Source organism: Pleurodeles waltl, chromosome 7 (assembly GCF_031143425.1).
Source record: "Pleurodeles waltl isolate 20211129_DDA chromosome 7, aPleWal1.hap1.20221129, whole genome shotgun sequence".
Taxonomy (NCBI): Eukaryota; Metazoa; Chordata; class Amphibia; order Caudata; family Salamandridae; genus Pleurodeles; species Pleurodeles waltl.
The window spans coordinates 1109687411-1109708228 of NC_090446.1; the positions used below are offsets into that span (position 1 = coordinate 1109687411).

Here is a 20818-nt window from a genome sequence, read left to right on the forward strand (position 1 = left end):
TGTGTTATCTGTGGTTTGCCAGAACTAGGGCCAAAGGGACTGATGAAAGAACAAAGAAGAGTATGTGTGTCTCAAAGGGCAACCATGCTTTTATCTACAGTTAGTTTCTTCCAAGATGACATTTTCAGCCAAGTAGCTGTGAGGTGAATGTATTTGTAGCATATGTGCATGCCCACCCAAACTGCATGTGTACATATATTTGAAAATATGAATGTACTATGAGCTCCCAGAAGCAACGTAACCACATGCCTTCAGTTAAGTTTGCACTCTTTGAAAAAGCAAATTGTTTTAAAGCTACTCTTCAGTGCTGGCTACGGGTTCACACTCAGTGAGATCCGAGAAGTAATGGTCAACATTGATGAAACTGTATTCATCCATAATAATAAAATAAAATTAAGACTTTTCTGGTGAGAATATACAACAACAGAATTCATTTTTGTCGGTCTAACAAAAAGAATGAGCCACTTATGTTCTCAGATGATCTGAGTCCTGAAGTTCTTGCTGCCAAAATAAGACTACATGATGCAGTGAAATCAGCAGGAACCATTTTAAGAAATGTCCTGAAAGATTTAGATTTTGCATTTAATGAAAAATTTTGTGTGCCCCAGAGTTCCGCAAATGATGGGAGTCAACAAGAATGCTTGATGCTGTCGTAACGTTTTTTACATCATTTTTAATATCAGCAAAGCAAAGCTGTTACAAACTAAAGTTCTTGAGTTCAAACTGGAAGCCATTAACAACATTGATGATGGCTTTGAAGATATACGCAAAGAAGTGAAAGACAATCCCATGAACCGACAGGCGTATGAAGTGCAAAAGTAGAGAGCTAATCACGTCAATTAATAGGATTGGTGTATTAACAAGCGATAATGACATAGAACGGAGCAGAAGCATGCTAGCACCTCATGTTGTAAAATCTTGTGAATCTGACAGCACACCACTTCCAAGTCACTTTACCAGGAAAGGATTTCCAATTGCTGCTCTTGATAATTTTGACTTTGAAGACAGCTCTTTGTCTGGAAGATCTAGCACACATGATACTACCATACTGTTTTTTCAAGACTGCGCCAATGAAGTAATTGCTGGAAAATAAGCAGTGTCAGCTGTAGGCCTAAACAAACAAACCTGCAAATGTATAACCCAACTGCTTTGCCAACACGTGCAAAATCACTACAAGCCATCAACACATCCAAGTCTACAATAAAGTTTCAAAGTGGCTGAGGACATGGATCTTTTTCTATCTGATGCTGCGGTCAGCAAAGCTGATTTAACTGAATTTATCATATTGCTTATTCGGTGAGGACTGACGGATGAAGAAAAGTCAGTTCCTCTGTGGGCTGGAATTTATGCTCTCATCTCCCAGAATATCATCCCACTGAAGAAGGTTGGGATTTTACCATTAATACCATCTGCAGTCACAAACTATGCAACAGTACACACAGCTCTAAAAATTTCCAAAATATGTGTGTGCTCAGCTTGAAGAACAGCCTATTCTGGCAATTTTCTGCAATGAAATTGTTTACCATATTGTAGCTGACATTGTTATGAGCAATCCAGTAGAATATGATGATTTTTATCCGATGATGGGCATTTTACACATGACGAAAGTTGCATTGTGGTGTGCAGGAAGCTATTTCAGTGGATGTGGCACAGACAATGCACTCATTGAGGATGAAATCTTTAGAAGCAAAACTGTCTAGTCAGTGAGCAGAATTCATTATGTTAATTTGTTACAGGTTATGCTCATCATATCTGAGGCTATGGAAACATTGGGGGTCATTCTGACCGCCAGGGTTGGAGGGAGCACCGCCAACAGGCTGGCGGTGCTCCACAGGGTATTCTGACCGCGGCGGTTCAGCCGCGGCCAGAAAGGAAAACCGGCGGTCTCCCGCCGGTTTTCCGCTGCCCTGGGAATCCCCCATGGCGGCGCAGCTTGCTGCGCCGCCATGGGGGATTCTGACACCCCATACCGCCATCCTGTTCCTGGCGGTTCGCCCGCCAGGAACAGGATGGCGGTATGGGGTGTCGTGGGGCCCCTGGGGGCCCCTGCAGTGCCCATGCCAATGGCATGGGCACTGCAGGGGCCCCCGTAAGAGGGCCCCACTTTATATTTCAGTGTCTGCCTTGCAGACACTGAAATACGTGACGGGTGCCACTGCACCCGTCGCACCTTCCCACTCCGCCGGCTCAATTCTGAGCCGGCGTCCACGTGGGAAGGATGATTTGCACTGGGCTGGCGGGCGGCCTTTTGGCAGTCGCCCGCCAGCCCAGTGCAAATCCCAAAATACCCTCAGCGGTCTTTCGACCGCGGAGCGGTATTTTGGATGGGGGAACTCTGGCGGGCGGCCTCCGCCGCCCGCCAGGGTGAGAATCACCCCCATTGTGTTGGAATGCTTTTTGGAACAAGAATGACAAATTAGGTTTTGCATATCTTATCTCAGAAGTGAGCAAGGCACAGGGTGCACTTTATTCAAAAGACATAATGCACAGCAAGGCAATGTTCAATACACTTAGTTCAAAATTAGAAAACCTGAAAACTAGGTTCATAAATTGTGCCAAATAATGTGAAGAAAAATAAGAACTTTGCAACTACTGGGTAAATGTTTTACAAATGATAGCTCTAGTAAAACACTTTGTATATGCTGATCGGGAAGGTGATTAGGAGCTGAACGTGAAGACTGATTACTGTGTTTTGCGAATATGATTGCATACACTACCTGAGATATGGGTCCTGACATTTGGAAAGAATGAAGAAGATAGAGGGGAAAACCATACCTGTATAGAAAACGCATCCAAAGACATTTTGTGGTGAAAGACAGAGAGGGAAGGTTCAATCCAGAGATCACAGAAAAGCTCCAAGGGAATTGTTGGTCAGACACGTAAAAGTAAATATGTTTCTCAATGACAGCTAGTTTACCATGAAGTCCTTTCTATTTGCAATGTTTTCAGAGAGATGACAAATTCAAAATTAATGGAACTTCGTGAAACTGTTCCCCACCACAAACTTGTGGAAAAGAGAGGGGAAGGTTTTAATAAACATGTTGACAGCCTTCTTCATTTCATGCAGCAGCAAGGAAACCCCTTTGAAATGACTGAGCCTGTGCAACTACACTACTTTCTGACCAAACAATATGTGGATAATGATATAAAGACATTTACCAAATGTCCTGGAACATGAATTGAATCTATATGCAGAAATGAAGCAGGAGTGATTTGTACTTAAAGAGAAAAAGCTGTATGACATAATCACTAAAGCTAAACTTCCAAGCTTTAATTGCCATAGCAACAGTTTCATCCAACCAGCCACTACAAAACAGGTTACAAAAAAACAACTTTCGCAAGCACATAGAAAGAAGGGTGCAGCAAAAGAAAGGGGTGAATTTATCAAGGACATGCTATTGCATGATTTTCTTTCAACAAACACATTATTTGATGGAGCTGCTGCAACTAAACCAGTGAAGCACAAACTCATACAAGAGCTCGAAAAACTACTTTCACCTGAAGAATTTCAATTTGAAAATGTGTCCTTATTGAAAAGTGCTGTTATTCTGGACTATATAAATCACAATTGTGAATGGTCTAGATTTCATCCATGTGAAACGCCGGAGAGGTTGTTCAGACTGTTCTACAGATACAAAAGCCAGTGTGCACTTTGCAAGAACTGCACATTGTCTTTGACAGTTATCTTGAACTATCTGTCAAATAATGTGAGAGAATCAGACGAATGTCTACAAGTGGAAATACCGACCTTGCCTGCATCAAAAATTCGACACCTATACCAGTACAACTTCATAAATTGTGGTCATCAATATCAAACAAAATGAACTTGGAGATGTTAACTCGCCAAAACATTGCTGATGCTTCAGTGAACACTGAATTTCCAATTATTACAAGTGGAATGAGGAGTTGGTGGCTGCAGAGATATATTCAAAAGGTGCTGGTCATATTGCTCAAGAACTTAACAGCAAACTAGAGGAAGCTGCCCTTCGTGTTGTGCCACATGTTGAGTGGGCTGTTCAAAATGGCTCCAATCGAGTCATTGTACTATTAAATGACACAGATGTCATTAATGTGCTACTTAGATTTGTAGCAATGTTCATAAGTCAAAGATTGTCAGAGTTATGGATACGTTATGGAACTGGCAAGAAAAGACACTTAATCCCTCTTCATAGTCTGCACAAGAAACATAACTCAGAGATGCCCAGTGTTCTTATGAAGGCACATATTCTTACTGGTACACTATGAGCAAAACTGGAACAAAGATTGGAGCTTTAACTGCTGAGCCTGTGAATTTCTAAAATGATTTACTGAGACAGAAGAAGAATGTGACTTTAAAGACATAGAAAAATACTCTGAGCATGTGTGGAAAATGAATTCTTACTGTGACACATTTGACGATCTTCGGTACCGTGAGTTTAAGAGATCAGTCCAGCGAATGGACCTTCCACCGATTCTGTACATGGACACATTAAGAGAGCGTCCCACTTGGTCAGAAAATGGGTAAATGTTTTACATCATGCATATGTAGAGAAAGATCTGTGTGAATTTGGTTGGGAAGATATTGGTGGGGTGCTAAAACTGACAACATTTCGAAAGCCTCTACTCACAGAACTTACACGAACTTGCAAAACCTGTGTTACAAAAAGATGTCACTGTCGATATGCTCTTCTCAAATGTTCAGCACTCTTCAAACGTACCACAAGCGATTGTTGAAACAATAAATAAAGTGAGCTAAGAAAATGTGTCTAAAACAGGAGTGATCAACATTTTTTTCATATTCAGATCATAAACATTGTTTTGTGTATACAAAAAAGAATTAAAAACCATTATCATTTGTTTCATTTCCATTTATGTCTCTTCTTCTATTATAGCTGCCATTTTAGAAAATGGCAGAAGGGTTGATTTAAGGAGTTATTTTCTGTATCTGCAAGACTATTTGACCCCCAAAACCTATGTTTTGACAGCAAAATGAATTATATAGGTCTCATGGTTCCAGAAATATTACATCATCACTGCAACACATCTGCCATTTTAAAAAATATTGCCCAGAAACTTTTTGCCTGTATCAGCAATGCCTACCCAAGCTAAATTACTTCTCTAATAATCTAAAAACACAAATAAAAAATGAAAATCTCTGGACACATTTTTTTTTTTTTACTGAGGTGTATCAGGGAGCTGGGATTATGACGCAACGTGGTCAGACAAAGCCCTTGGTAGAATCTGACTTGCCTGCAACCCCGCTATTTCAGCAGCAGGTACACACATATAGTGAATACGAGAAAAAGAGGAGTGTGAACGTGAACAAAAGGTGTATTGCCTTTCACCAGGGTGCCACATCCATCATGTTTGACATACACCCAGAAACAGCACCCATTTTAAGAGGCTGATTGCTCTTTGTACATTGCTGGAATTTGTAACATCTAGGGCTGACTCCATAACTGTGTTAAAGTTCCCTCCTAAAATTGTTCGTGATGATGATTGTGTTCAGTGAAGGATCTATGGGTTCCATCAATGAGAGTGGGGGGAACATAAACACTGACAGGTGTCCAAGCTTGACCATGTAGGAAACACAACCCCACTAGGTATCTTTCAAGAATGTCAGTGTGTGAAATTGAGAGTGTGACCGGAAAGGACTTTTGAGAAATATCACTACCGCCCATTCCCCTTCACCTTCTAGTAAACCTAACTTGATAAACCCTGTTGTAGCTACTGCACACAAGTTTGTATCTAGTAAATTGGTTTCTTGCAGTAGTAGTACATCTGGGGAGGATTTATTGGCACAGTAAAGGCCTGTGCCTAATAATTTTCTTACTGAGGCGATTTTCATTCTAGGACCATATTCAATATTGCCAGGTAATATAATCCTGTGTCACAGTGGCCCTTGTATTGTGTCAGTGTAAAGCAAGGGTGTGCAATCCCAGCCATTGCAAATTTATAATGTTTAAATGTTTTAACCACAAACTCCCTCCCCAAGTCCCCTCCTCCTCATACTTCTGTCCTTTAAGCATCTGTTACCCCTATAAAGTGTAATATAACAATAAGGGAAGATAAGAAAGGGAGAGTCCTAGCCATAGTGTTAAGAGTCAGAAACTAAATAAAATATTATCTTAATTTATGCTCCAAATAATTAGCATGAAAAACTATTGTGGGAGACAATTACTAACATACTGAGAGTAGTGCAAGGGGAGCTCATCATAGGGGTGTTTTGAACCTGGTATTGTACAATTACGGAGACCTGGCACCACAAAGATTAAATCAGACTGCCTTTCTATCAGAAAACAGGCATAAGTAACAGCAGCAGAAAGAACTACATGACATCTGGCAAACACAACACACAAAACATTTGACTCCACAGCCCCCCATAACATACACAAGACCAGACCATTTCCTGGTGTCATCTGCACTTATGCAGAAGACGCAAACCACAAAAATTGGACTTCTCACCATTTCTGATCACACGCCTAATGAGCTAGATATTAATGCAGAAAGAGGAATAGGGAGAGCTACCGGCTAAATGAAAGCCTGATGCAGTCTTAGACCATAATACAAAAGCTAGCTGGGTGTGTGTCGCTCTCTCTAGAGGACAACAACAAGGTTGATGACAGGGTAATATGGGAAGCTAGTGGTCCCAAATACAGTACTGCATGATATTATTCAGAATTCCAGCAGATGCAAACAGGTCCACAGTGCTTGATTTATGTTCATCGCTAAAGGACTATTGAAGATATAAAGTGGTCCCATGTTGTCTAGTGGTTCCAAATACAGCATTGATATTATTCAGAATTCCAGCAGATGCAAACAGGTCCACAGTGCTTGATTTATGTTCATCGCTAAAGGACTATTGAAGATATAAAGTGGTCCCAATATTGTCTAGTGGTCCCAAACACAGCAGTGATTTTGTTTAGAATACCAGCAGATGCAGAGCGGTTGACAGTGCTAGATTTATGTTCATCATTCTTTTCCATCATTCGTTATAAGGGTAGACAATATCTTTTTGCCTTCCAGTTAGAAAATAAGGCATTTGTTTGGCCAAGATTACCTCAAGGGTATGCAGATTCACCTTCCATCTTTTGACAAGCTCTCAAGAAAGCTCTATAGGACTGATATTACCCTGCAAGTCAGTCCTGCTCCAATATACTAGTAAGCTTATGATCGCTGCAAAAAAATCCCAAGAGAGGATTGTAAATTGGAGTATTGCATTGGTAAACAAGAGAGGCTTGTAAATTGGACCATTGCATTGGTAAATCATTTTGTTGATGAGGGTGACAAGGTCTCATTAATTTGTTACAGTACTGTCAGACAGAAGCTACCTATTTGGGACACCAGTTTCAGAAAGAAGTGAGACAGCAGACAGAAGAGAGCACTTCTACAGTTCTGAGAATGAGTCCACCCCTTACTCAAAGTGATCTGAGAGTGTTTTGGGAATGGTGGTCTACTGTTTTTGTAAAGTCCCTAGCTGTGGATTTTGGCCTCTAGCTCAGCCAGCACCTAAGGAAACCTACCAAACCTGTGCATTTATGAAAACTAGACACTTAGGGGAATCCAAGATGGGGTGACTTGTGGGCCTCTCACCAGGTTCTGTTACCCAGAATCCTTTGCAAACCTCAAAATGTGCCCAAAAAAACACTTTTTCCTCAAATTTAGTTGATAGAAAGTTCTGAAATCTAAGAGGAGCCACACATTTCCTTTCACTCAGCATTCCCCCAAGTCTCCCGATAAAAATGGTACCTCACTTGTGTGGGTAGGCTGAGTGCCTGCGAAAGGAAATGCCACAAAACCCTATGTGGACACATCAAAATTATCAAATACAAATCTACCTGTTTTTGCAGGGGGGGTGGGGGCTGCATTTTTGGTCCTGGGCTCAGCAGCCATATAGGGAAACCTAGCAAACCCAAATATTTCTGAAAACTAGACAACCGAGGGAGGTGTGACTTGCGTGGATACCCCAGTGTTTTCCTACCCAGAATCTTCAGCAAACCTCACATTTAGCTAAAAAACAAAATCACATTTCTCCCACATTTCTGTGTGGGATCAGCGCACCGGGACAAAATTCCTACCACCCAACGATCCCCTCAGTCTCCTGGTAAAAAGGATACTCAAATTTTGTGGGCCAAGTGCCTGTGTCAGGACATGTCGAAATTGAGGGGGAACCAAAACAGGTCCAAAAGGGCAGTTTGAAAAAAAACATTTTAGGCTGACAAGTGGGGCAGAATTTTTATCGATATACATGTGACAATGCTGGGTGGTAGGAATGTTGTGGATTCCTGCACATTCCGTAAGGTTTCATCACAAAAATATGTGAAAAATGTGTGATTTCCAGCAAAGTTAGAGATTTCCAGGGCATTATGGGTAAGAAAATGGTGCGGGTGCATGTGAAGCACACCACCCTGGACTCACCCAGATGTTTAGTTTTCAGATGTGTCTAGGTCTTGTGGATTTTTCTACATGGCAGCACTCCAAAGTCCAAAAAGTGCAGCCCTCACCATTCCAATTGGGACGATTTTGAGAGTAAGACAAGCTCTCACGGCCCAAATGTAAAACCAAAACCCAGACTAATCAAATGTCCTCTTGCTTGCCGTGGGGTAAGATGTTTAACTGTGCAGGTTTTTTTATTCTGTGGCATTTAGTAGGCTTTTTTGCCCCCCCGGGGAGTGGATCGGAGGTAATTGCCCCATCTGCCCAACGGTGGCCAGAACACCTTTGTCCCCATTTATTTGGGGTGGGGGTATGACCATACCCCCAACCTCTTTTTAAAAAAAAAATCTTCCCTGGTCTCTGCTGGCCTTTCTGCCCCCCTTGGGGCAGACGGGCCTTCCAAAAATAGGCTGATCTGCCCCCAAGGGAGGCAGATATGGCCAACAGCAATGTGCCCCCATGGGGAGTAACCCTTGCCAAAGGGGCTGTCCCCCCATACAAAACACACACATACACACACACCAATCCCTGGTGCCTAAGTTGGGGCAGATCAGCCTAATTGAAGTGGGGGCAGATCAGCCTAATTGAAACAGGCCAATCTGCCCCCAAGGGGGGCAGAAATGGCCTAAAGTTAATTGTGCCCATAGGGGAGCTACCCTTGCCTAAGGGGTCGCTCCCCACATCTAAAAACAAAAAAAGAAAAAAAAAATCATAATAATCCCTGGTGTCTAGCGGTTCCTGCCCCACCCACCTCCCCCGGGGGGGCATATTGTCTTAATAATAGGCCGGACTGCCCTTAAGGGGGGGGGGGAGCAGAAATTGCATACAAATAATTTGCCCCCCCTGGAGAGCGGCCCTTGCCCATGGGGCCGCTCCCCATAAAAGTAAATACTTTTTTTTTTTTTAAACATCCCTGGTTCCTAGGGGGTATTTCTGCTGCACGATTACATTGGGATCGAGTAGCAGGAATGCTGAGGGAGACATCAAAGGAAATGAAAGCCCTTTCCTTTCCTTTGATGCCTCTCTCGCCCCCTCCACGTGATCGGAGGAGAAATGCTAACGCATTTCTCTTCCAGCGCGGTGAGGGCAGCTTCTGATGAGGTCAGCACACGATCGCGCACTGACGTCATCAGACACCACTGGAGGTGGGATGGAAGGGGAAGTTATTCCCCTCCCATCCCTGCCCTGGGGGCGTGGAGGAGGTTACGTCCTAGGTGCCTCAATGCTGCAGCCTTGGACGTAACTGTTATGTCCTTGGCTGCGAAGGGGTTAAATTATATCTGACGTATTGTATTATAGTATTTTATGAATTGATGTGCTGTTTTTACTTTTGAGCTGCTGGTGTTGTTTGAATGCTTTTTAATTTTAATGTTTTAATTAACTGATCAATAAACTCTTGCTACTAGTGTATATGGTTCAAGGATTTAATTAATTAAAAGGTGGCTCGCACCGCATGCAATCCGTATGGAAGAACAGTAAACTGGAATAAACCATTGGATGTTGAGAAGGCAGTCTTTTCTTTGCCCTTTGTGTGCAAGGGAATTTGCCAGTAAATTTTAGTAAGGTCTACGGCTGATATATAACTCGATTCCCCTAATTGTTCAATTACCTCATCTATCCTGAGAAGATAATAGTTATTGAATTTAGATACTTTGTTCACGGAGTGAAAACTGATACAAAAATGCATACTCCCGGGTATGGGTGCCAGAACAATAGGGGAGCACCAACTGCTACCAAAATATTCAATGACTCCCAATTTTAGCATCTGTTCTACCTCTATCTCTAAAGCTTTCAATGGGGTTGTTTAAATACTTTCCCGGCTTCCATACGTACTGCATAGACTGCTAGATGGGTTTAACTGGAAGATCTGAAAAGACATTAAAGAAGGGTATTAACCATAATTTTACTCCCTCTTTGAGTAAGGATTTCTCCCAAGCCAAGTTCTTTTACAGTTTTATTTTTTAGTTCTTTTAGTATAGTCATTTGAACCAACAGGGGTGAAGGTCCTAGCCATTTATTAAGGAAATTAATGTAAAAACTTCGACTTCATCTTAAATTTTTCCATGATTTTTACTGTTTTCTCTACATTCTTAGTGGACCCTGGCCATTCAGACTCCATTTTAGTTTCTGTAGTAGGGAGCAGCACTAGGTTCCACTCTCAAACATTTAACTATTACCATCTTTTCCAGTGATTATAAAAATACTATTATTGCCATTGGGCCCTGTCTAGGGTTACTTTGGGCTGGTTCTCTTAGTTTTCCAAGTTGGGCTTTCAAATATTTGGTTCAGTCTAGAAGTGTTATTTCTTCTTGGGAAATCTGTTCCCAAACAACTTCACTTGTCATCTCAAGTAATGTCCTAGGTTTGCGGTCGTACAATAATTCAAAAGAGGAAGAACCCAGGCTCCTCTGAACGTGGTTTCTGATTACATAAAGAGCCAAAGGAAGTAACTGGTTCCAATTTATTCGTTCAGCTGTGAGCATTTTAATGTCAATTTTAGTGTGCCATTGTATTGTTCCACCAAATCATTCGTCTGTGGGTGTTACACTGAGGTCATTAAATGTTTTAGTCCAACTGTCTACAGTCATGTCCTACTAGTTTAGATAGAAAGGTGTGTGTCCCCTGATCAGTCACGATATTCTTTGGTAAACTTACTCGGGAACTTTGGAAACAGTATATTTCAATTGTAGCATTTGCAATATTCTTAGTAATGGTTTCCTTAATGGGTAAGAGCCTCAGGATATCTTGTTGCATAAATGTCCAGGACCAAAAGGTATTTAAACCCTTTCCTCGAAGGTACCAAGGGCCCTACTAAATTTAGCCCCATCCTATCAAATGGATTCTCTCTGATAGACATCTTTTGTAACAGAAACACAAGGGGACGAGATGAATTATTTTTGTAGTAAACCTCATAATCTTGGCAGCATTTTTAAATGTATGCTATAACCCCTGACCAATAAAACTGAGCTAGTAAGGCCTGAGAGGTTTTTCTGACCCACAGTGTCTGGCCACTAAATGTTAATTGGCAAAAAAAATGATCTTTAAAGGTTTTGAGAACTAACAGATGAGAAAAATCATCTTTTTCCCCTACTTTAAATTGTAACCCATTTTTTAGTTTAAATAAAGGATATACCTGGGGATGTTTTTCTTCCTCTTCCTGTTCCTTTTGCCAGGCAAATTGGAGAGTTAGATAATTTATGTGGGCTGCTCTAAAATTTTTGACAGTTCCCAAGGTTCTGGTATGGCTAAAGCAGTTTGTGGAAACTCTTTCCGCTTTTGCAGGCTTTTTTCTTTTTTCCTTTTCAAATTTTTGAAATCACACCTGCATCCAGTGATTCTCATGAGAGTGGAGTTTCCTCTAGTCAGGACTTCTCTTTATTTATCATCTCCTTTAGCACTGTCAGGAAATGTGGATTATTTGTCCCTAATATTACTTCTTCTGGGAGAATTTGTGTTGGACTTCTCTGAAGGGTGACCACCCAAATCGTTTGCCTTCACCCCTCCTGTGTTCTGAATTTCGTTTTTGTTGACTTTAGGACTCTCTACACTTTACCACTGCTAACCAAGGCTAAAATGCTTGTGCCCTCTCCTTCAACCATGGTAAAATTGTCTCATACCAATTGGCAAATTTAATGTACTTATCAGTCCCTAGTAACGTTGTACTACATGTAAACAGGGCCTGTAAATTAAATGCTACCATTAGGCCAGCATCACTTATTGTGCTACACACTTAAGTAGCCCTTTGAAACATGTCTCAGACCTGCCACTGCCGCCTGTGTGCAGTTTTAAAATCTGCCAATTCAGCTTGACGAAATAAAACTTTTAAACCTTCCTTTAAAGCATATATATATATATATATATATATATATATATATGTCACCATTAAGGTAGGCCCTAAACTGCCCCAAGGGCAGGGTACAGTGTATTTAAAAGCTTGGATATGTACTTTTAAGTATTATGGTGGTCATTATGAACATGGCGGGTTGGCCCACCCTGCCGGTGTTGGCGGGTGAAACCGCCAGCTGGCATGGCGGGCCAACCCGCCACATAATGAACACGGAGAGGGCCGCCATCGGCAGCCCTCACTCTCCGCCAGGCTTCCTCCGTCAGGCAGCCTGGCGGCGGGTGGAAACATAATCCGACAGGGCAGATGTGCTACCCCTCAGATAATGTTTCCGAATCCTCCAGCCTTTTCCTGGTGGGTTTCCCCACCAGGGAGAGGCTGGCGAAGGGGGTGCTCCTGCACTGCCGATGCTCCTTGCATGGGCAGTGCATGGGCAGTGCAGGAGCCCCGGTGCAGTGCCCCGTCGCACAGGTCACTGCCCGATTTTCGGGCTCGTTGTTGATCATCTCGCTCCCTAGGTTGAAGAAGTGGTGGGGACAGAGGTCCGTGGGAGTTCCTGAGTGGATTGTGTTCACAATGGCCTGGTGCCTTGTGTGGTGAGCTGCTACCAGGCGGTGAGCAAGTGGTAAGGGTTAGCATTTGTGGGAGCGAAGAAGATGAGGATGATAGTGGTGGTTGGGTCGGGGTTTAAAGTTTTTGTAGATGGTGGAGATCTTGTCGTGAGAGAAGTCTGCCAGGGTGTCGCAGAGTCCCTGGGAAGGGGAGATGATGTTTTCAGTGGTTGACGGGTTGGAGAACTCTCTGAAGAAGTTGAAGTGTTCTTTGGTGTGGCTCGAACTGGCTTCAATGTGGTCAGCCAGGGTGCTCCATTTTGTCTCTTTCAGGAGTTGGTGGTATTGGTTGAAGGATGTCTTGAAGGTCATTCGGTCTGTGAGCTCCATGCTGGTTCGCCATTTCCTTTCAAGTCACTTGCAGTTCTCAGTTCTGTGGTGCACCAGATGGCCTGCTTGGACGATCTATTGAGTTTGGTGGGCTTGATGGGGCGACTCTGTCGGCGCACTCAGTGATCCAGGCAGAGAAGTTAGTGACAGCCTGTTCTAGAGGAGTTGCTGGTCGTGAAGATGGGGTCAATTGGAAGAACAAAAACCGCTTACAATTGGTCATTTGAATACTTGGAAAAGGGTGAAACACCTGTTGGCTGTATGAAGCAAAGCAACATGACACAACATCAACAGTTAGCATATGGATGAAGCTTTTCGCTGCTCCAATGTGAATTTATTCTCCTGAATGAGGAATGCTGATGTAATGTTTTGTTGATGTATAAATGTTCTACCAGAGAGTAGTATGATGCACGTCTACTTTTTGTCTTTGACACAAAATACATTGTTGATAAAAATGAAAGAAGGGTGGGTTGGGGGGAAATGCAGAGCCTGCTTGAGTCTGTAAGCTTTTTCTGTTTTTTGGCTCTTTGTTTCTCTTTTTCTTTTGCTTAAAATCAATAAACAAGATTTATATATAAAAAAAAAAAAACACCTGTACGTGTGTAACTGAAGCAAAATGTACGGGCAATTGCTAAGAGGAGGCAATTCAGCAGGCGGTTTAGACCACCCCACCAACACAGTTTAGTGAAGGCCTCACGGCAGCACAGTAACTGAAGAAGCTACTACCTATCGAGTACAGGCCAGGTCTGCTGCTTGGACCTTATATGGCGAACAAGGGTCTGTGTTGAGAGCATAGGACTTCATGAAAGAGTGGGAGAAACAGGAGAGGAGAGGAATTCAAGCTATTACAGCAGCGAGCACCAAGATTCCCACAACGTGAGAACGCAAGACTAGTGCACCATGACTTTGTCATCAGCTCAGGAGTCTGAAGAAATACATTCTAGAGATGAGAAATAGTTCCTGTGGACCGGCACCTGCACAATACACCGAGCATGTATTTATTTCCGTTTTAACTCACCTCTGTTCCACATTGCTCTGCTCTCCCCGGTAGCAGCTCCTCCGCAGTTTTCCGGAGTCCTTGTCGAACATGTGCTGTCGGAGAAAGGTGGCTGCATTCTCTGCCTTCTTAACATAGTCCTTGTTCCCCAGAATCGCCCCACTCCGAGCAAACCCCGAAATCATGAGACCTGAAGAGAGACAAGAAGAGATGTAGTATGAAACAATGAAAAGAGTGGAAAAGACAGCATTTCAGAGAATAAATACGGAAAGAAAGAGAGGAACCCGATAGTAAATGGACCGAGAGAGGTCGGAGATACGAGCGACAGAAGAATGTAATTAGCTGTCAGCCTCCACTGTAGTGAAGTAAATGCCAAGTCTTGCACGAGAGGTGCCCGCTCCAAAGGAGAATTTCTCTGCGCCATCTGTCTCTTTTAGGACTGCAGTTTCTCTCTAATTTACTTTATCTGCAGGCGAGTCACGGGATTTCTCCAGGACGATATTAGATAAAAATGTCGTGCCACTAACTGTTGCATTTACTTTACTGGGGTCTAAACTTTCAGTGACCTGGAAAACGACCCACAAGATTCACTGTAATGCTAGCAACTTCATATCGCATCACGTGATTCATGGTTAGCGGAGGTCAGACGCCGACAGTACCTGCCACGTGTCACAAACAGAGTCTTCTCGCAGATAGTATACTTCACTTACCCATGAGGTAATCACCCATCTCTTCTGCTTGGATTCACCCCAATATTGTTCCACCAGTAGCAGTCATCTCGCGCCCAGTTCAATCAGCGGGACAGCAGCATTTCACCTTCAACACTGACTTAGAAGTAAATCACCTCCCATTTGCTCTACCAATGACTCACTAGGGTTCACCTCAACACAGTTCCATCAAGGATGCAACCGTGTTAGCTTACCTAATGTTCTACCAATGCCATCCAGGGATTACATCGGGTAGCATGCACCAATAGAACAGGGCAGAGTATGTTACCAATACACTTGAGATGAACATCTCATGCAGCGCCACTAATGACAGGCCAGGTATCTGTTGCAGCTACAACTCTGCCTGTGGCACAAAAGGAATCCACTGCATTGCTACATAAAAGATAAAAATGGAATTCACTTCACGCAACATCTGACCAAAAGTAAACTGTATCCAGTGGTGAATAATACTGAGTCGAAGACTGGATAACCATGTCGCCTGTTGGCATACAAGGGGCTGGCTTCACGTAACGCTCCACGAGGGAACACGAGGTATTCTCTACAAATACCGGTAAACCACCAGTTCCAAATACAACTTTGCCATCCCCATAAGACTATAAAATAGCAATTGAATTCAATCCTGTGGAGTTCAATGTAAACTTCTTTACACATCGTGTCAATTATGTGATCTATGTGAAATAACCGTGTGGGGGAGAGATATATATTTTACAGTGCCTAACAGTAGCCTACTAAAAAGTGGTCTAGCCAGGGTTAGGAATGTAGGACCAGGCCTCTCCTAAACCCCAAATGTCCGCCCTATGACCTCTAATGACAGTTATGCAGGGCCAAGTTGCTTTAGACACAAGGACAGAGGGAGAAAGATTAGGAAAAACGTTCATATGTCCAATTAATACTTTACAGATCGAGGTTGTATCTTGTCTAAACTGAATGTGTTTCATTTCTTTTTGATATATCAATATGTAAGAAACAATTCAAATAAAGAAGGTCATATCTCAAGGCATCTTACAAATGCCAATGATTCCTTTAAGCATTACAACCCAAACTGCCACTGCTGACAAGTGGTCCAATGTTATGTATGACACTTTTATAACCGGTTTCAAATGTAGCCAAAAGCATAAGACTTACAGTTTTACTTTTCCGATTATAAGTATGGGCCTAAATATACTGTCTGACAAAGTGCCACTCATGACACAGATGCAACCCAGTTATAACAGACTGTTTGCATCAGTCTTCAGCAGACATGTCAGTATCTAACTTAAGCTATGAAAAACACAACAAGGATGAGCAATGATGAATAATGGAGCGCATTTGTGAAGTTGGAGTTTACCATACATCATTAACGTTACATTTGTGTAAATATGACACATTTTAGCCACTTTTTAAGAGCAGGATTTGAAGTTGCACGCCATACATGTTGGAATTTTGTTTAGAATCACCATTAGCAAAGAAAGCTTTAAGGGGAACAAAATACGTAAATCTATCTATGTTAAGAGGGAAGGATCGACCAGTTGGGGTGAGGGCAAACAACGGGCTGTGTGAACCGCTAATGGCTTGAACTAATTAGATCAAAATAGATAAGGTTTAGGCCCGGACTCGCAATGGAGGGCAACTCTGGCTACACCACAGTTATAAGACGTTTGTACGGGAATTAAGTGGAACTGGTAGACGCATGCCTGCAGAGTTTTCCATTGGTTACTGGCCACAGGTCCTGTGGTTCCTTACCATTCCACGAAGCTACCATCTTGGTATCCAGATCAGGTTTTGGTCGACTCATGCGAACCTCAAAAAGCTTTTTCCGACAATTGCCCAATACGGTCTTCAGGTGACCCAAGTCCAAATGAAATCTGGCCGCAGTCAACTCTAGAGAGTATCGTTGAATCAACACATTCTTTCCCACTAGCTCTCCATGAGGGTCCTAAAAAGCAAGAAGAGAAAGCACAGGTAATAAATAGTTCCATTAACTCCCACTGTGCAACCCCCGCTGTGAGTGAGCATATGTCTTGTCTGAGAAGTGAGGTGCATGGGTTAGTTCTGTCACAATGCCCAGTCTTACCTTGGCTTGGCTGACGTTCCCTTCTTCCTTCACTCCATAGTAATACATCAAGATATCACCCATTGTTTTTCGTTGGGCTTCTGGGACAACGTCTTGCAGTAGATCTCGAATTTCTGCTGCAGTCCATACAAAGAATGCCCCCTCCCTCTTTTCAGTGGATTGGGATGTGGGATAAGAGTCTGCATCCTCTGCACTGTAAAACCCTCCACTCTGTGGGGAACAAATACAACTATAAATCCAGGTTGTGTTCCATACAATATCAAGTTCAACAAATGTACAGTCACTAACGCCATCATGTCTATCATACTAAAAGTAACAAAAACACTGACCTATCACTAAGCTATCATTCAGTCATAAAACACCTGTGATGATTCAGGAATGTTAAATGTACACTCTCTACCCCTTTCAAAGATGAGTTGCAGACCAGGCCTTGTTTTCAGAATAAGTAGGTTCACTCAACCTGTCACCAGGCACATAAACAAACACAAAGTATGAGTGAATCTTCCTGGTCCAGTAGACAGCTGCCTGCATCATCAAACCGTAGCTCCCATGGGTAGACACCATTACAATGTAAGAAAGAAAACTCAAAATCTTGCTAGAGTTTCCCTTTACACTATAAATACCTTATCTCACTTCTTTCCAACCTCATCCTCAGAAGGGAAAGATGTATATGTCACTTATGTTAACATTATTTTTGATGGTTACTCTTTCTACCTGCAGAATAATAACCTCATGAATCCCCCAAAGGTGCCACACTTGATCCAGAAACTTGAAATAGCTATCCTGTCTCAGAAGGTGAGCCTTGCTTTCAATTCAACTCCGGATCCATTGCTAGCCATGCTATTAAAACATGACACAGTGCAGATGTTGGTGCATGTCTTTATTTACACAACTTTACATGTAGGAATGAGATAGACAAAAGAAGCAAATGAGTATTGCAGAAAATTATCCAAAAATCAAAATAACACAACAAGTACACATCATAGTGGGGTGGCAACAGTGACTAATATGCAGGTGCACAGTGTATCCACATGAAAGTGCTTTACAAAAGGTAAGTAACTTTTTCTTCTGATGGATACTTCTACTTGAAAATTTCTAGCCCCATGAACAAATATCTAAGGAGTATTCCACAGGGCCATGCCTGAGAGGCAGTGAAGACAAAGTGTGCCACACTAGATGGAACAAAGCACCCTCTCAGAAATACATGCTGAAGGTGGAAATGCCAAACTACAGACTGGCCACACCAGAACTGTTACCACAACCAATGGATAAGTACAAGCGCCAAGAGCAGAAACCGGTATCTGAAGATGAGTTGGATACAGTGAGCCACACACCCGGACACCACAACACAGTACAAACAGAAAAGCCACTATTGCCAATGCCCAGGGGTGTAGTTTAGGGGAACAGGGGGGTTACACCCCCTTAATAATAATAAATGTATGGCGAAGTGTCTGTCGGATTTCAACAGGAGTCTTTACACACACAGACAAAAACACAAACACACACTCTCCCTTTCTCTGTATAGAAAGACTTCAAAAATATTGGTTATTTCACAAAATAATGAGCTTTCTCTTACTTAGTACACCTATCAACCCACATTTATCTCCCCTTCCACTGCCTTTTAAGCCTCCCTCGTGCACTTTGCTTGTCATACAATGTATTTTAACACCATGTGCCAGTGTGATTGTCGGGAAATCTGAAGCTAACACCCACCGCCCCCCAATCATACTGACTAAGATACACCAGCAATCCCATTAGGAGAAACCCCAGACATTAGCACTACAAGATTTGTAAAGATCCAAGGAGAATAAGGATTCTGCAACTACCATCAAATCCACCTTTAAAGAAAAGCACAAGACAAGCCACAACATTACAAACGGTCATATTCCACTGCGGCTGAAAGGGACTAAGCCGAGAAAGAGCAAGCCAGAAAACAAACAGCATCGCAACAAAATGCAATCCGGCAGTGGCCAAGCAAAAATGCAGACACACCACCACTCCCAGGAAAACAGTGTACATAGCAACAGTTACAGGGTCATCCAGGCAACATCAGCACCCCCACCACTGAAAACGGGAAGACATCTCAAGGGCCTAGCACCCAGCAACCTACATCATGTACATCCCAAGAGCCATTGGAGAAGAAGTATCCAAGAGGAGCGATAGCATGGTTAAACATTGAATAACTAAAGGCTAGCCGGGGAGCTAACCACATTTGACTAGCATCCAAGAGGAGATGACCCAGCAGCCTGCACATACAGTCAGGCAGAGCTTCACGACCAAAGAAAACACTCAACCAAGTAGGGCAAGAGACACCAGTAAGGGTACCTAAGTGCCCAGGAGAATCAAGTATCTGAGTCCAGCAGAAACACAAGACCTCTACGCCCTATAAATGGCCAACTCATTGCAGCGTAGAGAAACTTAGGGAATCCAGAGACCACCAAATAAAGAAGAACTTCACTTCTAACAGCCATAGGCAGCTTCACCAAAAGTCAGTGTGGGGGCAAGAAGGACATGCAAGCTACAAAATCCAACCATTAACATGGTCCATGGTGAAAGACATCCTACAACACGCAAAACAACGTGAGTGAAATCACACTGCCCTGAGTCATCTTGTAACTGGGACAATTGAACACTGCACATAGTAACACACAAGGGCCACACACCCCCTCCCAAGCCACAAAGAAGCTCTGCAAGAAATTACTCCACCATCCCACATCACATCAGCCATGGTAGACCAACCTGTACAGACAGATAGCTTCCCTATAACCTCACTGGGTAGCCATGAGCAGAGTGACTGATTTTGGCGATTCTGAAGTGAGCTGCGCCATGTACTATCTCCCCCCCACAACTCAGTGTTTGGGGTCTGGCCACAAAGTAGAGAGAACAAATGTTGGGTCTCTACCGCCTGTGTGGAACACAATGCCAGCATCGGGGACCTGAATATTTGGACAAGCCACTGAACACAGCAGCACTGCAGCAGCAGAGAGAGGAGCCTGCTGCAAGGCCTAGTGGACACTGTGGAGTGAAGAGGTAGTGCTGTGCCAAACACAGAGAGTGATGAGTGGAGTGTGAGCCTGATGCAAGGGAACTAGTGGTGAATACTTACACACTCTGAATTATGTGTCTCTCTGGCCTTGCACCATATGGATTACGTGGCCCGGAAACCAGGATTCCATGGCTTTAATATTGGCCTGTAGAGCACGCAGGCATACTATTTGATGAACATAAATCTCCTTAACTCCCTACATTTGCATCATCATAACGGATGAAAAAGCACAGGATATTTTTTAAGGGGTGCATCCAGTGTGTGTAGAGCTCATTTTAATTGGATATTCAAATTCACAATATACTAAACAGTTCAATGGCGTACAGCAGAGGATTTCAACAAGAAGATCGGGAGCTACTGGTAGCTCACCAAAACCCTGGCATAATGGTGGCCACCCCACGCATATTTTGGGCCACAACTGACTTATTGTGGGCATCCTGGAAGTTAAGTTGCCAGCATCGGCACAATGGGGGCCACAGCATAATGGTGAGCACTAATGGCATACTGCAGGCATCCATAGTATTATAGTGAGCATCCATGGCCTATGATTGCAATGCCTTAGCATTTAAAGCAGAATCTATCCATGAGAGGCATATGTACAAGTGAGTGGCTGATGAAAATGCAAAGTGGATATTTGAGGAACTTGTGAACTTCCTAGAAAGGAAAACTGATATTTTGAAAGAAAATTATATTTTTCAGAAAAGGTTTTTCATCTGGAAATTTAAGGTTATTTGCACAATAAAGAAAGTGGCATGACAAACTTATATTTTCAGAAACTGATAGGTTGATGATGA

General features: G+C 42.8%; 1 protein-coding gene across 5 annotated transcripts in view; it reads right to left on the reverse strand.

Moving 5' to 3' along the window:
* SPATA20 (spermatogenesis associated 20) overlaps positions 1 to 20818 on the reverse strand; it is a 1104606-nt gene that overhangs the window by 509234 nt on the left and 574554 nt on the right. For all 5 annotated transcript variants that reach the window (XM_069200053.1, XM_069200051.1, XM_069200052.1 and 2 more), the window contains 3 exons: positions 16979 to 17188; positions 16648 to 16840; positions 14219 to 14387 (listed from right to left, as the gene is read on the reverse strand). In XM_069200053.1, the coding sequence (XP_069056154.1) occupies positions 14219 to 14387; positions 16648 to 16840; positions 16979 to 17188 (572 nt within the window). The remainder of the gene's footprint in view (positions 1 to 14218; positions 14388 to 16647; positions 16841 to 16978; positions 17189 to 20818) is intronic.